Source organism: Gastrolobium bilobum, unplaced genomic scaffold (genome assembly GCF_033153095.1).
Source record: "Gastrolobium bilobum isolate Gb01-03AN ecotype WA unplaced genomic scaffold, APGP_CSIRO_Gbil_v1 utg50887, whole genome shotgun sequence".
NCBI classification, from domain to species: Eukaryota; Viridiplantae; Streptophyta; class Magnoliopsida; order Fabales; family Fabaceae; genus Gastrolobium; species Gastrolobium bilobum.
Genome location: NW_026897800.1, coordinates 163,700 through 181,433, shown reverse-complemented (window position 1 = coordinate 181,433; position 17,734 = coordinate 163,700). Strand labels below are relative to the sequence as shown.

At 32.5% G+C, this 17,734-nt stretch overlaps 3 protein-coding genes across 3 annotated transcripts; 1 reads left to right on the top strand and 2 right to left on the bottom strand.

Annotated features, from left to right (window-relative positions):
• Positions 1-3,514: 3,514 nt before the first annotated feature.
• LOC133310456 (transcription repressor OFP4-like) lies at positions 3,515-4,878 on the bottom strand. Its single transcript, XM_061511392.1, has one exon. The coding sequence runs from the start codon at positions 4,675-4,677 to the stop codon at positions 3,529-3,531; it is 1,149 nt and encodes a 382-aa protein (XP_061367376.1). The 5' UTR covers positions 4,678-4,878; the 3' UTR covers positions 3,515-3,528.
• Positions 4,879-7,623: 2,745 nt separating this feature from the next.
• Positions 7,624-8,181, top strand: LOC133310451 (transcription repressor OFP17). The gene has a single exon (XM_061511388.1). The coding sequence runs from the start codon at positions 7,624-7,626 to the stop codon at positions 8,179-8,181; it is 558 nt and encodes a 185-aa protein (XP_061367372.1).
• Positions 8,182-9,000: 819 nt separating this feature from the next.
• On the bottom strand, positions 9,001-10,281 carry LOC133310450 (protein GRAVITROPIC IN THE LIGHT 1). The gene has a single exon (XM_061511387.1). The coding sequence runs from the start codon at positions 10,279-10,281 to the stop codon at positions 9,001-9,003; it is 1,281 nt and encodes a 426-aa protein (XP_061367371.1).
• Positions 10,282-17,734: the final 7,453 nt, after the last annotated feature.

Sequence of the window (17,734 nt, the reverse complement as noted above, 5' to 3'; positions counted from 1 at the left end):
ATTTTTTTTTTTTGCGATGAATCAAATCTTCTTGTTGAGATATATAAAATCATTAATACAGCCTCACCCAATAGCTTAAGCTTTTGAGTTGAATTGGTTCTTTACATGGTATCAGAGCCTCATGTCCCGGGTTCGATCCTCGTTGCCCTCCACTTTCTCTTAAGTAGAATTTCTTTGTTCGCACAGGTAGGTGGGCCTGTGCATTGTCCACCCTTCAAGCCTAATGGGCTTTCGTGTGAAGGAGTGTGTTGAGATATATAAAACCATTAATATAGCCTCACCCAATAGCTTAAACTTTTGGATTGAATTGGTTCTTTACACTTCTCAAGGATGCTGGAACAACATGCTCTACAATTTTAATTTTGTAGATGAAAGGATAAGTGGTGCAGCTGGTCAACCAGTATTAAGATCCTCGATGCTAGTGGTTTGTTTTACTAATTGCATTCTCATTTTTGGAACATATACCGATTTGCATGCTGTTGAATATGATTATATGTGAAACCCTTTGTTGTCAGTTATAAAGACTGAAAGAGCCATGTGGCTAAACTTTCCAAAGTCAACACAAGTCCTGTGTAGTTTCCTTTGTGTGCATTGTTACGGTTAAATGAATTTTCTTCATAGCAATCGATTATTGATGTATTGGATGTGATAGTTGCTAAATTTGGCTGAGCATCCAAACGATAGATCAGGGAGCACATGCCTAGTTTCTAGTTGCACTAAATTCACGCTGGACGTTATAGCACCTAGATGAAAAGCAAAAGATCAAAATCATCAAATTTGAATCCAAAAGTGGCATCCTTTGTTTGACCGTTTTGATTAATCCCAAGAATTTACTTATGGTAAAATGAGATTTATAATGATGGACCCCATTTATGACTAATGAATCCTTATTATGAAAGGTGTGGAGCGCTATCACCAGCGTCTGTCTCATTTGTTAGATGCAGCATGGCGTTAATTTTTAGGCTATAATTGTTGATGTGCATATTTGAATAAAAATTATAATGCTTATCCCTTGATCGTGAAGCTTAATAATATTGGGATCTTAGTGGAATGATGATGTTTTAGAGCGTGTTCTTACAAGTGGGAGTAAATTTAATTATGTGCACATTTTATATTAGAAAGGTTGGGGTGACAGAAAAATTTTATATGCTGCTTGAATTATGAAATACGAGTTTATGAACTTCAGTTCCACAGGACAACAAACTTAGGTGGATTGGAGCTTGTTAGAATCTGCACTGAGTCTGTAGATCGTTTTTCTGTATGTATAGAGACTGATCAACTATGTAATTATGCGGTGGTTTCCCAGAAAATTATGTCTACTTGGCTAACTGAGCTGTTTTCTTCGAGTTTGACATGGTCCTTCCTTTAATTATCGGTGGTTCTTAGTGTAATTTATAAGTTCAACATTCATTAGGTTAAAACTAAGTGAGTATCATAGACTCATTACTAGGTTAAAATTGATCCTTTCTTGTGTGAACTCATAGTTGTTATTACTAAGTGGGGTGGCAATATTTGCTAATGCTTGTGAGTATAATTCAGGGTACAAATTCAGTATCAATTGCTAGTGCTCAAAAACAGAATTATTTATTAGAATTTTACCAATTTCAACTGTAATTAACCTTTATCAATAATATTGTCAGATTTTCAGTATTATGTTATGATGGTACAAATAACCAATCTATTTTTTTTTCCTGGTCTATAAACGGCTGCAATTAGCCCCACCTACTATGATATGTCTCTTTTCTCCAGCTTTATGATGCTATGATAGATTATCAATTAATTTGTGATAAATGAATTGTAGGTATTAATAGATGCAAATATTCCATATTCATTCTTATCTGCTTCCAACTACAAACCCAAGAAAAAAGAGGAAAGAACAACTAGCGGAAGATGAAGGGGAAGGAGGGTAAAGAATACGGTAAGAGTTTAATCTAGAGAAGACATATGGTACTTCTATGGGAGCTACCTGTACTTGCCAATAATTGTGGAAAATACTTGTATTAAGGGAAATATCTTCACTGAAATGTTGACCAAGAAACATTTATGCCCACTACCAATCTCAATAATTGTCATAGTTTTTTGGGAAGGCCTATCATATTTTCACGTCATTGAGGGTTATTAATTAGTACGTTGCTAAAAAAGAGAGCTACATTATGAGGACCTTTCATTCCACCTTTCATATGACCTGATATGCAAAGTTGCAAACATCATGGCATTAACGTTGTGCAGTGCTTTTCACTGTGCCCAACGTTTTGATTGACAATGTTTGCTGACGTTTTTTTTTCCATGCCTACCGCATTGATTCATGACATGTCAGCATCCTTAAACTGTATGAGATCACTTGATTCTCTAATTGTTGTTGTTACAACTTCCAATACCATTGTGCAAGGAAATGACAACTTGCTACAAGTCTCAATTTGCAAACCCTTAAACGTTATTTGTGTTGTTGTTGCTTCTTCCAGTCCAAGTTTGATGGTATTTCAGGCATCTCATTCTTATGGGATCACAGAAAAAATCTGGTTATATGGTTTGATGATGCCAGGACAAGCATTAGAAACATTTTGACTCACAAATTTCCTATTTAATGAGGGACTCTAGAAAGAATTTGGGAAGAATAATCATTAAAATACCTATTTATTTGAGTGTTATGAATATCATGTTTTTATTTGAAGAAATACTTATTCATTTTATTTTTCTTAAGTAGCTTCTTTATGCTACAGAACTAACTTTGCCACAATTGGATTAGTTTTTCAAACACCACAACTACATATACAGAGGACTGTTTTCTTTGTTTTTCTGTTTATGGAGTCTGGTATGGCTGGTTGCAACTTAAGAATTTAAAAAACTTGAACTTGGAACACTGGATGGTACCAGCTATTTTTGCATGACAGTCTTTCTACTAATAATCAAGACATAGTTAAATCTTGGGAAAAGTTCACCGATGCCCTTGTGGTTTGCTTTAGAATCACTTATGCCCTTGTGGTTTTTTTTCTATCACATATGCCCATGTGCTTTGTAAAAAATAAGAAACCACAGGAGTATATGTGATAAAAAACATACCCTTTTACAAACCACAGGGGCATATGTGATAAGAAAAAAACCACATGGGCATAAGTGATTCTGAAGTAAACCACAGGGGCATTGGTGAACTTTTCTCTTAAATCTTCAAAGAAAGATATTTAATTCACATTTGACACTATAGAAGAACTCAAACAACTATAACATTGACAACCTTGATATGGAAGTGACAAGGGAATTCAGCAAGTTTTTTAATGATTAATTTATACTTATCAGGTCATCCAGCTACAGATTTTGACTAATAGATTGTTATCACAATCCATAGTAAAACTCTGAAGCAAGTGAGAAGATTAATTATTCTCGACAACAAACTCCTTATTTCAGGTTGTAAAAAATTGAGAATATTTTTTATATGAGGATACCAAATTTGGAGTCCTCCTGATAGTTCAGAACAGAAGTTGATCAAGAGAGTAACAAGACTATCAACATGCATAGATAATATTAAAATCTTTACATTCTGAGCTGAGCCATGTCAAACCAAATTTGTTCAAATGCTTTAACAATGAGATCATGGTATTCCCTTGAATTCAGGGAAAGATAGCGGGCAAGTAAGTCCTCTAAATCTTTTGATGCCCGAATGTTGTTCTCCACAATCATCTCCACCATTGACTCCTTGAAGTCACTCTGTGGATCATATGAGGACTTGACAACAGCAAAGCCATCTGGAAAGTCTGTATTCCTTGAAGCTTTGCTAGCACTGGATGATACACTCCTTCTTGCACAGGCTTGAATTTTTCTGCTTGCTAGTTTTGGAGAATTGACTCTAAGCTTTATGCCTGTTGAATTAGAAGAGGGCTTCCGAGCTATATGACTGCTTTTTCGCCTTCTTTGAGTTCTACTACTTTCCTCTTTGCTAATTTTGATGGAGAAAGACTGATCAGCATGCAGCTCATCCAATTCAGTTGAACTTCTCAACTCAGTGGCTTCAATAACCTTATCATCAAACTTCATTGGCTTTGTCAATATTGGAGCAAGACCTAGCTGTGAAATTGTATCAAAGCCATCCAGCTTTTCAGAATTCCCAGGGAAGGTTTCATTGTTCATGTCAATGATGATGTCATTAGTTGAAGAGCTAACTCTGCAACTGCAATTAGAGGCTATTCCATTAAGCAAGTCAGGAACAGAAAAGCTATCACACTCAGACTCAGAATAGACATATTCATGGTGATCAGATTCAGAAGAACTTTCAATGGAAGACACATCATAGTCTGGTGACTGAATTTGATATGGCTTAGTCCAATTATTTGTGGAATCATAGCTAGAACTGGCTACGAAAGAGGAAGAGACAACATTGGGAGAAGGCTTGTAAATGGTTTTTCTCCTAGCCCTTCTTTTGGATGACCTTCTTGGTGAATCAGTGAATGGTATGTCCAAGTCTTTGGTGTGAATTGGTGTGTTGTATAGCTTACCAGCTCTGGTTGGTTCAGTGGAGAAATAATGTGAATATCTTGACAGCGACCTTTGGGATGTTGTTGGTGAGGACACTTTACTCTTCATAACATGAGAACCATTTCTCTTCCTTGATCTGCTCATATCTTTCAGCTTGTAAAACCAAGCATTTGGTATCATATCTGACAATTTGAACTTGTTGTTACCCATCAGAGATAAGCCTCAAGCACACACACCTTTGCTCTCTCAGTTTTAGTGTTTCTTTATTGTGGTACCTCAGAAGTGTTAGCATTCATATGAGCTGAAATGGAAGATGTATAAAGCCAGAAAACTTGGTTTTTAACTGGAAAAAATAAAGTTGGTGGTCCACTACAAAAGTCCCAGCATGAAAGCTAGGGGACCAAGTTTGTCCACCAAATAACTTTCTCTCATCATTGCTACCAGCAAACATGCACAAAGCTCTTACTGTTTATATTACCACAACTTTATTAGTTTTCTATATTGATGCTTATCTAAGTAATCAATTCAAGAGTAATAAGTGTGATATAGTTGTGCAAGAAACTTCTCGTAACACACACTATTCACCATTTTGCCAAAAGGAGATGCCCAAAAAATATGTGACAATGTGACAATTTTTGTATGGTTAATTGAATTTGAATTTGGAAAATAAATGTCTTTTGACAAAATTTAACTCTAAAATGCCACCTATTGACTGCATTGGCTCAATTGTCACACCATAAATTTTATCATCCAAGATACATAGTATGTTATTATAATCCTGTTAAAAAGTTGCATGCTAAAAGCATTTTATGGATCATGGGCATTTTCATCGTGGGACTACTCTTGGACTCTGATGTTGAAGTCTCTATGCAGTGTTTAGAAGAAGACATTATTACTCTATGCAATAAGATTGCATTCCTTCCTTGCTTACGCATTTTTTCTTTGTTTTGTCTGGACTGCTATGCGTGCCAACATTTTTGCTGGCAATTGAAGGATTGAAAATCATGATCTGGTTCTCCACGCTATGTCTGGTGTATGTGTATATATTTGACCTTTAACAAGTAATCATGAATTCAGCAAACATATGAGCCCCATTTATAGGTGCTGATTCATTTATTCCCTAATTCTTGGCTTTATGAATGATGGATTTCTTTGCCTTTTTATCCATAACCCCCCACATGCCTAGTGCTGCCTTAACCATCTTTCAAAGTATTAGATTCGTTTTTTTTTTTTTTTTTTCTTTTTCTTTTATGTTGTTTTTATTAAAAAAAATGAGTAGCACCTTGTCATGTCCAGCTACTATTGGTCATGGGCAGATAGCATGTCCTCCACTTACAGGCCCAATATAAGCCTATAGTTTTAAACCCATTAACATTCCAAGCTTCGTAAGCCCAATCTAACCCGTTTAGTGAACTATGTAATGTCATAAATATTGATCAACTTATATTGCGATAGTAATTAATTGTTATCAAGGAATTTTAATTTAACAAAAAGAATTTATAAATAGAACCTTGGAACAGTTGGTAGCAATATTATACCCCTCTTATTGATTTAAGAATTCACTCTTTTCTTTTAATCTGATTTCCAACTAATACATTTCAATTTTTTTTCTTCCTGTTTTAACATTTAAATTTCAATCAATGGTTAAAGACTAAATAGTTCCCCTCTTTCTTGTTTTGGAGTTGGGCGTAAGTTAAATCCACTCCCACGACTGTATGACCATGCCTTGTATGCAAGTGATTAAGCTTGTTTTGACAAGTCAACATTTTATTTTAAGCCCAATATTTTTGGTCAATGAATCCAATTTTATAGCCCATTGAGTATTGGGCCTATTTCCAATAATTTGATTTTATAGCCTAGTTAAGCTGCCTTTTTTATTTTTTATTTTTTTATTTCTCCATTTTATTCTTTTCCCCAATTTCACTGAAAAGTAACTTTGGTAGTTAAATATAATGATTTCACTTGTCTCATATCTACATATATTCTCTTTGTTGTGTCCATTAGCAACATGCCATGGAAACTAAATAAAATAAGAGACAATAATCAAGATAAAGCCGAAACTCCTTTTGGTCACCAACTCCACTACCTCTAATAATCGCTCACCTAATTGATCGATCTCATGGTATAGAAGCTAAACATTTCCAAGAAGATTATGAGCTCATTTATTTAACTCTTTCCTTAGAAAATAAAAAATACTTTTATTTATAAAATATGAAACATATTATGATAACTGAATAAGTTTTTCATAGAAATAAAAATTCAAAATAAATTAGTTTTTATTAATTTTTTTTAAAAAAGTTAGCAAGACTAACTTGTGCAAAAAAAAAAAAAAAAATTCACAAAAATAAGCATAGCTTAAATCAAACATACAATGTATCGTGTTATTTACACAATTTTTCATCATACTTTGTACATATTATTGTAGAAGTCATAGAGTAATGCTGAATTGTACTATATTTTTAATTGAATTCAGCATATACTCATATATATGCAAGAGAAAGGTAATATATACGTGGTAAAATATTTAAGTGAACTACTATTCAATTTTTTATGACTTTTGATGTATTTTGTAACCATCACATTTATAGTATATTTAAGTGTACTTAATCCTTTATTATGTATATAGTCTTATATAAAGACATAACTTTTATTCTTTTTTGTCTTTTCTCTTATTTCTCTCACTTGTCTTGTAACATGTATCCCTCTCATCTCTCCCTCTTAATTTTATAACAATATAAAATATATGCATTTTCAAATCAAGGTTATGGTACAGCTAAAGACAGCCCTGCTTCTCTTAACGCGTGCAGTGTGTGGGAATAGTAATACATCCATGCTATTGGTATGCCATTTTTATTCAATTCCATAACTCAAAGACGTGAAACCCACACTCACCAGTCACCAACTTGGGTCTACACAAGTAACACAACTTATTAAAGACCTCAAATCCTCTCAATGCACCAATATAGACTTCCCCTCTCTCTAACTAACCAACATCACTCTCTCTCTCTCTCTCTCTTTCTCTCTCTGAGTTACAACAACCTTGGTTTCAACAAACATCCACTTCTCTAAGAGTAATCAGAAGCAAAAAAGCCACCATCCTAGTAAAGTACACTCAACTTTCTTCAACAACACTCCTCTCTTAGTTACTTATTAGAGATGAAAGGCAAAGCATTGGGTGTCTTTAAATCCAAGCTTTTCAAGCCATGCAAAAAACTATTATTTTTCTTCAGATTTAAACCCAAGAAGCCTGTGTTTATAAGAGCTCTTAAATCCCGTGTTCACAAGTCCAAATTCCCAAAGGCCTTCCCAACAAAACCAATGTCTTCTTTTTTATCATTGTTTCGTTCCCCAAAGAAATCTAAAGACATGGAAACGGTGGATATATTACAAGACCTTAGGAGTCCCTCCAAGGTGCATGAAACTCCAATCTTTCCATCACCACTTACCCCTGCTTATGGAAAGGCTCATGATGTAGACAAAAGGGAAGCTTTGAACCAAGACGTGGAAGATGCATGCAGGAGTTTTGAGAACTATTTGGTGGAGATGATTGTAGAAGAAGGGAAGACAAGGGACTTGTTGGACGTGGAAGAACTTCTATATTGCTGGAAGAATCTTAAGTGCCCTGTCTTCATTGATTTAGTTTCTAGATTTTATGGAGAGCTCTGCAAGGACTTGTTTTCTTCACATAGCGAGGACCAAGAATGCTCCAAGTGAAGGCCTAAGGAGCTAGAGTGAATGAGTAAATAGATACTGAATTTCATTATTATTTTTACTTTTGTTTTCAGTTTAATATTCTCATAAAATTGGATGTATGCAATTTATGAATGCCGTTTATATGAAACATTTTACGAAACAAACTCATCGAATTATTCATCCTCAGTTTTAAGGAAATAATAGACTGTTCTCAAGTCTCAGCACTTATGGTTATAGCTATGGAATTCTCCTTATGTAGATCCAACTCTTGATTTGGTTTGAAACATGGAACTCAGATTTTGTTCTTTTTATCATTTTGGCAATAACTAAGATTGTTATTTAGGATGAAGGTTTAAGACTTGTTGTATATACTTGGTAATATGAAAGCAAACATGAAAGTAGCTGCAATTTGACATTTTTTAAAAATACCAAATTCTTCTATTCTATTATCCTTTTGAATCTGAAAAAGGATAGCATTTTACAAAAATGCCAAGAATAAAGTGTTCCACCATTGATGAGTTATGACCATGAAACAGATTAAAGTGAATCCATGAAAGGCAGTTTTAGTTAAGCATCTATTTACAGTTTGTAGAGAAATTTGAAAGGGAAAAAGAAAATACAGTGCAGTAAAAAAAACTATAGACCATGGTAACTATCAGATATATCAGGTCTCTAATCAATAGGAAAGATTACAAACATAGAGCTGGTGGATGGAGGTTCTAGCATAACCTAGTAGTCATTGTTATCTTGACTAGCTAAGGTACCATTAAAAGAACTCTAGTACAAAAATTTATGTGGTTCTGTTAGCTGAATTATACCAGTTAAAAGGGCCATAACCATTTAGCTTGAAGGATGTTGTGAGATATAAACTCGAGACTTCAACAACATTTGTCCATTTCTAAACCCAGGCGTGATCATAAACTGAACTTTGTAGGTGGCTCGTTCTTCGTCTGAAAGAATTGCACTCTCCTTTTCTTCCTCAACAGATTCCATGTACAAGCTGGAGAACATGCTTCCTCTGTTCACAGAAAACAGGGTTGCATCAGTATCTACTGAAACAGCAGATCCTAGTAAAACCCAAACCCATTTTGCCATTTTTGCAAATAATTGATAGAATTGTGTTCTTGGATGCTTGCCACTCATTATGAATCTTCGGTGATCCAAATTGCCAAAGAATGACTCTTCCATTTTTGGATGAACAAGAAGAAGATATTTTGCTTGACAAAATTTGGCAAAATCTGAATCTGGATTCTCCATCAGTGCATCAATTGGGTCATCAAACTTCATAATATCACTCACATCATAAGAAGTTAATGCAACCTCATGAAACATTCGGCGTGCAATGTAGGCCTCAAAAGCATACTTCTTATCACGCCTTTTGGAATAAACAGCAGCATTCTCAATGGAGTTTGCAACCCTATCAAGGTCCCAACCTGAAGCTTTCATCAAGCTAATTAATGGTTTTGCAAAATCATGGATGGACTTTGAAGCATCCTTGAAGACATCCTGGAACTTAGTAACACTCAAAATACTTGCTTTCCTCTTTTCCAAACTTATCTGCTTGATCTTCTCTGTCAGATTTTTATTCCCCATCTCCAAATCCTGGAGCTCTTGCCGCAACCGGAGAATCTCGGAATCTTTAGCACTATTTTGAGACTTAAGCTTCCCCAACAATGCCTCTTTTGCTACAATTTCATCCACCAAGAGATCAGAACGTGCAGCATTGAAATGAGCTTTCCTGCATTGTTTCTCCTTATATTCACGCTTGAAGTTGCAAAGCTTCTCAAGCTCAGCAACAAACCAGTCATCAGCTGCAACAATCTTCTGTGGGTCATAGGGGATATGAGCTTGCTGAAGCTGAAGGTATGCTAATTTCAGGGCTGAAACAGCATCAAATATCTTCTTCATGATCTCCAAATCAGCACAGAAATCATCTTTGCTTGGAACATCAATGGGTTGGGGATGGACTTTCTGGTCATTGCATGTGAACTCCTCACTGCTGTTTTCACTCAGAGGGGCCTCATTGCAAATGGGTTTGTGCAAATGATGGAGATTGGGGATTTCAGAGGAGAACACCCCAATAGATTTCAATTTACAAACTTTGGCGAACTTGCATACCATTTCTGATATATTTGAGTTGGGTTTCATAGGTTTAGTGTTTGGGCATTCCATAGTAAAGATCAAACCTTGAACTCATACAGAGCGATCTAACAGTGAACCTTGCTTCAACAAACAAGTAAGCAATTTGCAAGATCTTGAAAAAGAAGAACACTCAAAATACATTTGATGAGATGGTTTTTTCTAGCCACATTGCACACACCCAATTACCCAGCCAGAACCGGGATTCCAGGCAAAGAAACCTGGTAGTGGTGGTATGTAACAACATCCCAGATTAAAAAAATAAAATAAAAGAGGTATTTTTGTAAGAAAAAGTAGCAAAGTTCAGATTTTTCTACGACTGAGAGAAAACACCCGTTGTTGCATTCAAACTTAGCAATATAAAAACACTAAAAAATGCCCAAAAAAAATAAAAATAAAAAAAGAACCAAACCCACCTGAGATTCAGAGCTAAACAGCAATGTGTAGCAAAAATCTCACCGGAAAGTGAAAGTGTAGTTACGACAACGTTGCAAGCTCTCTTGGTTGGAGTTCAGTTCAGTGCTGGTTGGCACCATCTTCTCTTCACTGACATTTTGAAAGTTTGAAACTTTGAGTGAATGCGTGCGTGTCTGCTTCTGTAACAGTAACACTACGTGAGATGCCATAATAAATTATTGAGATTGGTATTTGTGATTTTAAATGACGTTGATAAAAAAAATAAGTAAGTTATGTCATTTTTAAGAGAGAAATAGACAAATACTTAGAATGACATAACTTTGTGTCATTCAAAATGATAAATATTTTTCATTAAATTATTATTATTATTTGATATAAGATATTTTTATTATCAATATTACTATCAATTTGTTTTACCTTAGATTAATTATGTTGATTCAATGATTATATTTATTTTTATATTTAATGTAAAAGTATTAAATATGAGGAATCATAACTATACAAAGATGAAAATAAATATTAAATATAGGGAGAAGAAATAAATTTTTTAGAGAATTAAATCAGAACCTTTGGATTAACATAATCGATCTAACAATTAAACAAATTAATAGTAACATTAATAATAACACTAATTAATAGTAACAATATCCTATCTGTGAAACAAATAAGCATGAGAGCTAGGGGTGTTCGCGGTCTGGATTGGATCGGTTTTGAAAGCAAAAATCATCTGATCCAATCCCTTCGATTTGACCATCTAATCATCCATTCGATTTGAATTTTTTTTCAAATTCGATCTAATCCAATCCAATTTTTTTCAGTTTGGATTGGATCAGTTTTCGGTTTTTTGAAAATCCTAAAATCTGTTTCATAATTATCGTGCAAATAACATCTTTTGTATATATTGGCTTTGTAATTTATTTATTTTTGAAATATAAAAGCATCAATAAACGATAATATAATTTTTTTTTTGGCAATGAGATATGAAACTCTATACGGATAAAATTTTGTTAATAAGATGTGACTAGGTTTTTTTTTTTTTTTATTTAGTTGATGGGTTAATGGGTCTTAGATTTAGAAATTTTTAGGCTATGATTGGGAAAAAGCCCAAATAGGTAGAGGAGAATTAATATATTGGATCGCTTTGGATTGGATCGGTTTTCATCAACCTATCCGAAAACCGCTCCAATCTAATTAAAATTTGCGGGTTTTTTTTCGATTTTTGATTTTTCGATTTATTCGGTTATCGATTTTTTGGTTCGGTCGCCGCGGTTTGAATCGGTTGATGAATACCCCTAATGAAAGCGACGATCAATTGTTTAGGGGTTTATTTTTTCTACAAGTCAATATAGATAACTTATCTACATTGAGTCCAAAATAACGTCATTTTGAGACAGAAATTAAGGTATTTTTGTAATTATAATTTATATCAGGATTATAATAATTTTTTTTATTACAATTTTTTAATTTTTTAACTCAAAACAATATCATTTTGGGAGCAAATATAAATAACCCTTTGAAACATTAAAACCATTGTTTATATGCACTGTGTTTCGAGACAGCGATGGAATCAGTTGAACTGCATGGGGATCCATGAATTTTTAAAGAAACCAAACAAGTAGTAACAACTTCGCGTGCCATATTATTTCTTTATCATTTCATTGTTTTCTTCAAAAACTCAAATCCAACACATTTTTGGTACTACTTCGCGTGTGTTCCTGTCAGTGTTGCTGAGAAAATGTTTCAGTTTTTGAAAGAGTGCAGTTTGAGTTGAGATTCCCGGTTCACTCGTTTTCCCAAACACCCAAAATAATAATTTAATAATATGATAAATAATTAGAAATAAGAGAATGTTACTGTCAATTAGTGTTATTATTAATATTACTACTAGTTTATTTTATCGTCAGAATCGATTATGTTGATTCAACGGTTTTGATTTAACTTTCTAAAAATCTTATTTTTTTCTCTATATTTATTTTTACCTTTGTATAGTTATGATTCTCCATATTTAATGTGAATCATAACCATACAAAGATATAAATAAATATAACTGTTGGATTAATCAATCTAATGGTGAAATAAACTAATAATAACATTGGTAATAACACTAATTGGTAATAACAAGTGAAAAGATATTGTAACAACCAAGTTGTGTTACTACCAAGTTACTACCAATCAATCTCACCGTTAAATCGATTATGTTGATCCAACGGTTATATTTATTTCCATCTTTGTATGGTCATGATTTCTCAAATTTAATACTTTATATTTATTTCTACCTTTGTATGGTTATGATTTTCCATATTAATACTTTCACTTTACATATGGGGAATCATAATCATATAAAGATGGAAAGAAGTATAACCGTTGGATCAACATAATCGATCTAACGGTGAGATTAATTAGTAGTAACATGATAATAACATAACTTGGTTGTTACAATATCCTTCCCCTAATAACAATATCTTATCTCTTTGTTTTGTGACAATCAACCTGCCTAGACATTGCAGCGAATCATATTTTTCATGAATGCACTAAATACATAGAGATTAATTCACTTTCCGCTAGCACATCACAAAAGGCAGTATTCGAACCTTTCCATTCCTTCTCCGGAGAACTTGCTGATATTTTGATAAAGGCTCTTCACCACACTAAAGGTACCAAATAAGTGATCCACAAAAGGATAGAAGAAAAGGTTGGATTAAGCTAAAGGAGAATGGGTTACGCAACTCAAAAATGTTCTGTAGCCATAACAAACCATACATCACTCCTAACGAAACCTTATTTAGATAAAAATACATTATGCCTGCAATAACCCCAGTTGAAATTGAAGACCCAAGCAACCCGAAATATTTCTCTAAAGCTACCAACAAAATACTCAAAGAAGGACTGAATATGAGCTTGATTCTCCTCGTTGTAGTACATTAGTCAAATAATTGGAAAAATGATTAGAATGGAATTTTCAATAGACATAAGATTTCTATTAAAATAAATTAATGGCCCCTCTAAAAATGTTCTAAACTTTTTACACCAAGTAAATTAAGAGGTGCACCCAGTTAGAATTATTATAATTATCTTGGAAAATTAGGATTTGAGTTAGGCTTTGGATTTCTTCTTTAAGTCCATTAGTTTCTCTATATATTGTACTCATTTATATCTATGAAATAAAATATAATAATATACATCTTCATAAGAGATAACTCAGATGCATGGACACACTCATTTTTTCAAAAAATGTGTGTCGGACACTTACATGTTCCGACACGCGGTCAACGCTTCGACATGTTCTGACACGTTTTTTCGACATGCAGTCAACTATTTTCGACACGCGATCAACGCTCCGATACAGTTTTTTTTAGAACTACATTTTATTTTATTCACTAAACATGAAAAAATAATTTATAAATCAATTTTTCTCTGTTATGAATTTGACATGAAAATTTAACAAAGTATGAAAAATTATTTTTGTTTATATTTGTGTTATAAAATTTGAATATTTGATTGGTTATATGACTTATTATGGGATGTTATATGTATTAAAAATATTATGTAATATCAAAACGTGTTCCAACGTGTCAGAATATGACACTTTTTAGAATTAACGTGTCGGTGTATCGTATCGTATCTCGTGTCAGTGTCAGTGCATTATAGAGGGATAATATACATCTTCATAAAGGTTTAAATGAGTCAGGTGAATGGTTAGTGACTATTAGGGTTGGCAAAACGGGCCAACCCGGCTCAACTCGGCCCAACCCACATTCAACCTGTAAAAAACTGGTCGGGTTACGGTTGGCCCGAAAAAATAAACGAGCCAGAAAACTCAACCCAGCCCGACCCGACCCGGGTTAGGGTTGGCTCGCGGGTTGGCTCGGAAAAAAGCTCATGGGTTGGCTCAAAAAAAGCTCGCGGATTAGCTCGAAATGATGCCAGTGGGTTGGCTCGCGGGTTGACTCGCGAGTTGGCTCAAAAAAATTGATTTTTGTGAAACTAGTCTTATTTATGGACTTGTACTAAACAAGTTTAAAGTTCAAAATGTAAGCTTTCATCTTCCACTGATCAAAATTAAGCTAAATAAAATCAAACGGTAAAAAAAAATACTTGACAGCAATAAACATACAAATGGACCAAAATGTTACCCTATTCTTAATAAAATTTATAAGTTTCTAATTGGAAAAGCTAATTATTTATAGGGAAAAGTGTGTGTCATTTTAAAGGATGTAAAGTTGTGTCATTTTAAGAGAGAGAAAGAGATAGATAAAGGAGGAGAGAGAGTTGACAAAAAAAAATAAAGGTATAGGTCCCACCTCTTTGTGAGAGTGAAAGGATGTAAGTTGTATCATTTTAAAGTATAAACATTTTTCCCTTATTTATAAGTTCAAAATATAAGCTTTCATCTTTCTTATTATTATTTTTTAATACAGTCATATTATTTTTTTTTATTTTTTTTTTAATTAAAAAAAAATACACAACCCGCGAGCTGACCCGTTTGACCCGCTGGCTGGCTCGTTTGGGTCTGGGTTGTATCGGGTCGGATTGGCAGCTTATTTAGGCCAACCCAACCCGACTCATTTAGGACGGGTTGGCTCGTTTTTGCCATCCCTAGTGACTATAGTTTGTCTTGTCTTTGACCTGACCTGGCTTGACTTGTTTTAAAAGTAGTACAAGCTTAAGCTCATTAAAATATTTGTTTAAAAATCAGGCCATAAGCTTATTTTAGCAGGCTTGGCCTTTTAAGCCTTCAGGTTCGGCTCATATTTTTTTAATAAATAATATTTTATCTTATTTTTAATAAAAATAACATTTTTTTATTTTTTAATAAAATAATATCTTGTTATTTTTTAATAAAATAGTATCTTGTTATTTTTTATTAAAATAAAATTTATAATTTATAATTTTTTTAATTTTTCACAATCTTTTCTCTTATCACTTGACAAACACATTCTTTCTTAACCGTAATTCCTTCGCCATCATTGCTCTTCTCTCATTAGTCAAATTTCGTTACTTTTCTGTCCTTTCTCAACTTCTCATACTTTCTAAGTCATCCATTGCTCACCATTTACTCTCAATTTCGCAGTTGATAGTGTGTAATTATTCTTTATGCTTTTTTTTCCTTTTTTTCTCCCGTTGACAAAATTGTCTCTTTTCAAAATTTTCATTAAAAAATAACATATTATTTGACTTATGGGTGTTATATGCGTATACATATCTTGTTCTTGCTTGTTGGGCATGTGTTTATGTCTACGATTATTTATTTAATTATTTTGTTGTGAAATTATTTTTATTTAATTTGATTGACTTCCACATGTTTGGTAATTATTTTTTTATATTTAAATATCATGGTTATTTAGTCTTCAAATAAATAACTTTGTGCTCATTTTAACACACACATATCTGTATATATATGTGTGTATAAATTTTTAATTTATTTTAAATTAAAATAAAATTTAATTTTATATTAAAAATTAATATAATTGGATTCAATTGATTGCTTTTTATTTTCAACAAACATAGTCAAATTATCAATATTTTGAATTGTGTTCAACTGTTGTTCAAAGTAATTATAACCTATATTTTAGAGAGTGCAGTATATTATTTTGTAAGGCTTAGTACGCTTGATAAATCAGACAAAACTTTTATTTTTAAAAAATTAGTCAAACAAAGCTATTATAATTTGGCTTGTATCATGCTAAAAAATTAAGACAAACTTAAAATAATTTACATAGGCTTAGCTCATTCCGGCTAAAGTCTGCCTTGACCTGCTTCATTTACACTCTTAATTATTCATCTTCTCAATTCTATTTATTCTCGTTATTATCAAGTCACCCTAACTAAACCTAAAGCTGCAACTCAAAGACACCTAGACTAATAATTTGAATTTCTATTCGCTTGATCTGGCACAAGATAATTTAATTTCAGTAAGTTTTGAACTGCTAATGTATTTGTTAAGAAATAATTTCAGTCAGTTTTGAATTTCTATACGTAATCTTATAATTCAACATAAAAAGCTGCAACCTTACCCCATTTGAGTTCATCCTTCCTATAATTAAGCACAAAAATATAAATAGCAAAATTCTACAGAAATTTTCCAATGAAAAGTTTTACTTCATATGTCAATGCATAAATGAGTGAAACTACTAAAATTGATTGATTTAAATTGATTAACCTGGATTTAAAGTAATTTTTTTATAGCAAATAAATAGAAAATAAGTAAAATAACACAATATATACTTACCAAATAATGATTTATAGAAGTAAAACAAATTCTAGCATTATAAATAATTCAAAAATAAAAAATGCATCTTACTATTTCATTGATATTTAATTAAAAAATATTTAAAGTTTAAATAAATATTTTTTGTAAAATTAAAAGCTTAAAAATATTAAAACAAATTTTTATTGAAATTTACTCAACTATTAAATCATACGAATCAACATGCGATGTGTGATTGTTTTCTTGCATGTGTGCATGCTATCTTACTGTTCTGAAATCAATTTTTTATTTATTTTCACAACTTAAGCATTTACTACAACACATTATGAAAGGTGAAATACTAAAATAGGGAAAAATGTTTGTCCTTTTATAGGACATTCATTTTAGTTAAAATTAAAGTTTTTTATTTAATATTTAAATTAAAAAACCTTCAATTTCTCCCACCATGATTTATATTAATTATCTCACCATAAAACATAATAGTTTTGACTAAAATGACATAATTCTATATATGCCTTTTAAAAGGATAAATTAAACACTAATCCCATAGTAATTATTTTGTGATGCAAATAAATAGTATTTTGCAACTCATAAAGTTCAAGTAAAATTATTCTATCGTAACAAAAGTTAAAAGTAAAACTAATCAATTAGAAAGCAAAATGATAACACTTTAATTGAAATAGAAATATAAAAAGTTGAAAGTAATATGATCATTAGAAGATCAAAGAAGTAAAGAAAAAGCCTTCCCTCATATTTTATTTTTTTGGTAAGCAAAACCTTTCTCATTATTACTAAGAGCCTGTTTGGATG